Source organism: Anomaloglossus baeobatrachus (genome assembly GCF_048569485.1).
Source record: "Anomaloglossus baeobatrachus isolate aAnoBae1 chromosome 5 unlocalized genomic scaffold, aAnoBae1.hap1 SUPER_5_unloc_11, whole genome shotgun sequence".
NCBI classification, from domain to species: domain Eukaryota; kingdom Metazoa; phylum Chordata; class Amphibia; order Anura; family Aromobatidae; genus Anomaloglossus; species Anomaloglossus baeobatrachus.
Window position 1 is genome coordinate 413,408 of NW_027441786.1, and position 5,730 is coordinate 419,137.

The window sequence follows — 5,730 nt, forward strand, 5'->3', positions numbered from 1 at the left end:
CATTAAGGTCCCTACAATATCGGATCCTCTCTGGAGATTTTCTATAGAAGAGAATTTTCCTGATTGCCCCGTGAAGGATGGATATGGACAGGGACAAGATGGCGGAGAGGATATTCCACCTCACCCTAGAGATCCTCTTCCGGCTTACTGGAGAGGTGAGAGATTCTGATGACGTCACATTACATCATTCTTATCTATGGGAATAACAGATGGACAGAACTGGAGAGGTGAGGACTCTGGAAATGTCTGGAGTGAGATTTATTACTGTGTCTCTCCATAACCAGGATTACACAGTAGTGAAGAAGACCTCTAGTGAGCGCTGTCAGGCCCCTGTGTCTGAGGGATGGGGAAGACCCCTGAGCCCAATCACGGGGCCTCCACCTCACCCCCCGATACATGAGGACATCAATGACCAGAAGATCCTAGAACTCACCTACAAGATGATTGAGCTGCTGACTGGAGAGGTGACACTGCTGGGAATGCTGGGACATTATACAGTAACGCTATGAAGGGATCGGGGGTGACGGTATCATTGTATGTGTCAGGTTCCTATAAGGTGTCAGGACGTCACCGTCTATTTCTCCATGGAGGAGTGGGAGTATTTAGAAGGACACAAAGATCTGTACAAGGACGTCATGATGGAGGTTCCCCAGCCCCTCACATCACCAGGTAATAGACAGGACTAAATACACACGGCCTATAATTATCTGTATGTAAGGAATGAATTCAGTCCCTGTATGTGTCTCCTCCAGCTCTATCCAGTAGGAGGACAACACCAGAGAGATGTCCCCGTCCTCTTCTCCCACAGGACTGTAAACAAGAAGACCCCGATGTTCCTCAGGATGTGTGTCCTCCAGCTCTATCCAGTAAGAGATATCTACTCATGTACTTTCTGCACTAATTTTGTGTTTACATTTTTTCACTTTCTGCTCTGTTTTGTTCAGCTGTATTTTCTTTGCTTGTGCTTCTTCTGCTGTTTGTTTCTAGTGTCTTCTCTGTGTTGTTATGATGTCAACTCAAAGACCTGCAGAGGGTTCATGAATACCCTGTTTCCCCGAAAAGACGACCTAAACAGAAAATAAGACCTAGCATGATTTTATGGGATTTTTGGAGAATGCTTGAAATATAAGCCCTATTCCAAAAATAAGCTCTAGTTATAGTCAGGGCCAACATTGGGAGGAGTCAAACTGCACAATTTCTCTCTTAGGGACCTCATCAGTTGTATTCTAAGGTTGATTGTTTAAGGACCTTTGACTTCAAAGTCATGTGACATGATGTAACCAAAGATCTGTTAATTGCAGGAGTCTAAATGAACTTCGAAAAAAAAATCTCTTTGAAATTGTCTGTGTTGTGGATCAATGTTACAAGGAGATTGTTGCAGCTTTTGCCAACTGTCATGGCGACGTCAGGATCTGTGGAATTTATAGATTCTGGTACTCTGTATGTTAACTTTTCTGATGTCTGTGAGCAGCACAGGGAGACGCAGGCGTGGAACCACAGGCTTGGGCAGGCTAGCAAGAGTTAAGGCCACTTTACACACAGAGATAAATCTTTGGCAGATCTGTGGTTGCAGTGAAATCATGGACATATTGTTCCATTTGTACACAGCCACAAACCTGGCACTGATTGTCCACAATTTCACTGCAACCACAGATCTGCCGCAGATTTATCTCTGTGTGTAAAGTGGCCATAATCCTCTGCTGGGCTGCTTGTTAATGTCCTTGATCACATGCTGTAGAGGAGAAAGTATTGTTCGCTCCCCTTCTGTATATGCTGGCTGGACTATTTCATTAATGCCAGCTATAGCTTACCTATACTGGTCTGGTCAGGTGTTGTGATCCAGACTTATGGGTGGTTGTTGTGAATTATTACTGTGAGCTGTTGTGGTGTTAAGCCTTGTTGTCTTTTTGTTGCTGCCTTCCTGCTCTTGCTTTTCTCCTTAGTCTCTCACTGTTTATTTCTGTGAGTTTGCCATGTGTCCCGTCTGTCTTAATCTGTGTTTCCATCATACTCCTGCCCCTTCCTTCCATCTTCAGGGGTAATCCAGAGGTTAAGAATAGCTTAGGGTTCCCTATTGTGAGGGACAGTTTAGGAGCCCCCTGTCCCTCATTATCCTGCAGTCACATTGTGACAGTCAATTAGATTATTTACTGTTGCACATTCCAGAGAACTGGTGCTAGGAATGGGAGATCCGAATTAATGCCGATGTAACTCTTAAGGAGGCTTTACACGCAGCGATATCGCTAGCGATATCGCTGGTGAAAGCACCTGCCCCCGTCGTTTGTGCGTCACGGGCAAATCGCTGCCCGTGGCACACAAAATCGTTAGGAGCTGTCACACGGACTTACCTGCCTAGCGACGTCGGTGTTGCCGGTGGACCGCCTCCTTTCTAAGATTCTAAGGGGGCGGTTCGTACGGCGTCACAGCAGCGTCACTAAGCGGCTGCCCAATAGAAGCGGAGGGGCGGAGATGAGCGGCCGTAACATCCCGCCCACCTCCTTCCTTCCTCATTGCCGGTGGCCGCAGGTAAGCTGTAGTTCGTCGTTCCCGAGGTGTCATACGTAGCGATGTGTGCTGCCTCGGGAACGACAAACAACCTGCGTCCTCAACAATCAACGATTTTTTGAAAATGAACGATGTGTCAACGATTAACAATAAGGTGAGTATTTTTGATCGTTAATGGCCGGTAGTTTGTGTCACACGCAATGACGTCGCTAACGATGCCGGATGTGCGTCATGGAATCCGTGACCCCGGCGATATATCGTTAGATACGTCGTTGCGTGTAATGGGGCCTTTAGATGTCGAAATTGGAAAACAGATTCAGGATACATTTTTTTCCTCATTTAATTTCTGATGTTTTGGTTTAAAAAAATGTATTTTCAAGATAATATCATTAAAAAATAATAACATTGTGTTTATTTTTAGCAGATGACTGTATTGGGAGTTCAGATGGACCTCTAATATCTTCAGAATTTATAACAAATGATGAAAGTATCACACATGACACATATGAAGAGCATGCTGTTGTCCCAGATATACCTCCAGTTCTTCCTCGGAAAGCTTTATCATCTGCTCTTTTCATTCAAGTACATAATTACGATTTATCACAGAATTGTAAACAAAATAAAAGTTACAGAAAGGATGTGGAACATGAAACGGCTCCTACAAGGGAGAAACCATTTTCATGTCCAAACTGTGGGAAATGTTTTACCAGGAAATCATATCTTGTTAACCATCAAAGATATCATACAGGGGAGAAGCCATTTTCATGTTCAGAGTGTGGGAAATGTTTTATTCAGAAATCACATCTTGTTGTGCATAAGAAAAATCACACAGGGGTGAAGCCATTTTCATGCTTGGAATGTGGTAAATGTTTTAGTAGGAAATCAAATCTTGTTGACCATGGAAAACGTCACACCGGGGAGAAGCTATTTTCATGTTCACAATGTGGGAAATGTTTTATTCGAAAATCAGAACTTGTTGAGCATCAAAGATCTCACACAGGGGAGAAGCCATTTTCATGTTCAGAGTGTGGGAAATGTTTTATTCGGAATCAAGAACTTGTTTTGCATCAAAGATTTCACAAAGGGGAAAAGCCATTTTCATGTTCAGAATGTGGGAAATGTTTTATTCAGAAATCAGAGCTTGTTAGACATCATAAAAATCACACAGGGGAGAAGCCATTTTCATGTTCAGAATGTGGGAAATGTTTTATTCAGAAATCAGCTCTGGTTAGGCATCAAAGATCTCACACAGGGGAGAAGCCATTTTCCTGCCCAGAATGTAGTAAATGTTTCATTAGGAAGTCATATCTTGTTTACCATCAAAAAAATCACACAAAATAAACAATTTTTATGTTCTGAATGTGTAAAATGTAATTCTCAGAAATCAGGTCTAGTTAAACATGTGAAGAAGCCACACAGGGAAGGAACCTTTTTCATGTTGTGAATAATTGAAATGTTTAACTGGTAAATCAAGTCTTGCCGACCATCAGAAAACCAACAGAGCGGAGCAGCCATTCTTGTGTTCAGAATTTGCCAAATGTTTTTTTTTTATCATTAATCAGGTCCTGTTGTCAGATGAATAACACAGGAGAAGCCATCATGATGTACTATAATTCAAAGGGTTTTATCGAAAAATCGGCTACAATTGCTTAAGTAAGAATTGGTGAGGGAAAGAACCATTTTATCTCTTTTTAAACTTATTGTATTTTTGGACCATAAGACACACCTAGGTTATGAAGAAGGAAAATAGGGAAAAAGACTTGCAAAAAAATGTCATGACGTGCTATTATGGGGGGGGGGATCTGCTGCTGACACTGTTACAGGGGTAATATCCCCAATCTCTAGCACAATGTGTTTGATGACTTTTCCTTTAAATAGTGCTTATAGCAAATCTGTGGCTGCTGTTTTTATTTACTAAAACAGTGGAGAGCCACAGATTAGTGCATTTTCTAAATATTATCCAGTACCAAAACTTTTGGAAGTGTCCCTAATGTCCCCCAAAATTAACTTCCAGGTTGTGAGATCACACAACCCTCAGAGATCACACTCTCCGTGAAAGAATGAGCTCTAGGACCCCAGCTCTATAGCATCCTTCTTAAGCAGTTAAGTAAAACCTTAAAAAAGTATGTGACCGCGCTGGATTAGTTGAGAGAGCAATGTCTTGTGCTTAGAACAGCTGCAGAGATTTGTGGGGTCCCGCTCTGCACACTGAGATCCAACATACTAGAAGTTCGGGCTCAACTTTGCTAGTAAATTGGGTATTTTGAGAGCCTTTAGGAATATTTGTAAAAGGTTTTGATACTGGATTATATTTAGATAATTCACTAATCTCAGATTGCCCACTGCTTTATTTACTAAAAAGCGCAGCACCAGATTGGAGATAGGAACTTTGAAGTATATTATATTGTATATAATTGCATTTGAAAACTTGTTGTTTTGTTAATAAATGCTTGTAAATATATATTCTTCATGCCTGTCTTTCTCTATTGTCTAGATGTGATGATTTTGTCTCAGAACCTCTGGAGTTGAGGCAGAGCTGTATGCATTTTGCACAAAAATAGTGAGGGGATGTCACGGAGATGTCACGGCCGCCTGACAGTCTAGTGGCAGAAGTGTTGGAAAATCCCAGAAATTTGCAGCACGTGTTGTTATCTGACAGTTCTCTGTTTCTGCAGCAGCAGACTCCATGACCCTGGGAAACGGTCAGCTTTTCCTCTCAGTTGTCAGCCTCTGACTTCCTTTATAAACCTCACCCTGAGGTGCTCTGGGTGAGGTTTATAGTTGTTCCTGGCTGTGGTTTGCAGTGGTCGGCTCTTCTTGTTGTTCCAGAGACTTCTGTGGTAACTGCTCCTAAGATAAGTGTTTGACTTTTGCTATGTACCTTGGCTCAGGTGGTAGCATTTGTATTTCCTCTGTATTGTTTCCTTTTGTCTCCTTTAGCGTTAGTAGTGTTGACGAAGAGCTCATACCCACCATCCTTACTTAGGGCCCAAATCAGGGTTTGCCTAGGTTGAGGTATTCCTGCTCGGCAATAGGTGCAGAGCCTGTATAGGGTTGGTAAGAGCAGTGAGGGTGAGCTGCAGGTTATTGTAAGAAGTCACCACTTCCCCCTTTCCCTAGTGATAGGGCATTCCTTTCCCCTTCCCTTTGTATTGAACTATACTGCTGGTATAGCTTCTTTCACCAGCCATAACAGGGGAGAACTGAATCCTAGATATGGGGAAG

The 5,730-nt window shown here is 42.5% G+C and overlaps 1 protein-coding gene across 2 annotated transcripts; it reads left to right on the forward strand.

The window, feature by feature from the left end:
* The first annotated feature begins 568 nt into the window (after positions 1 to 568).
* LOC142258801 (uncharacterized) lies at positions 569 to 5,450 on the forward strand. Of its 2 annotated transcripts, none has more exons than XM_075331397.1 (3): positions 569 to 669; positions 753 to 866; positions 2,927 to 5,450. In XM_075331397.1, exons 1-3 carry the CDS (start codon positions 585 to 587, stop codon positions 3,844 to 3,846), a joined length of 1,119 nt encoding a protein of 372 aa, XP_075187512.1. In that variant the 5' UTR covers positions 569 to 584; the 3' UTR covers positions 3,847 to 5,450. The 2 variants fall into 2 exon arrangements, with proteins under 2 accessions (XP_075187512.1, XP_075187513.1); XM_075331398.1 differs by having other exon boundaries at positions 2,930 to 5,450.
* Positions 5,451 to 5,730: the final 280 nt, after the last annotated feature.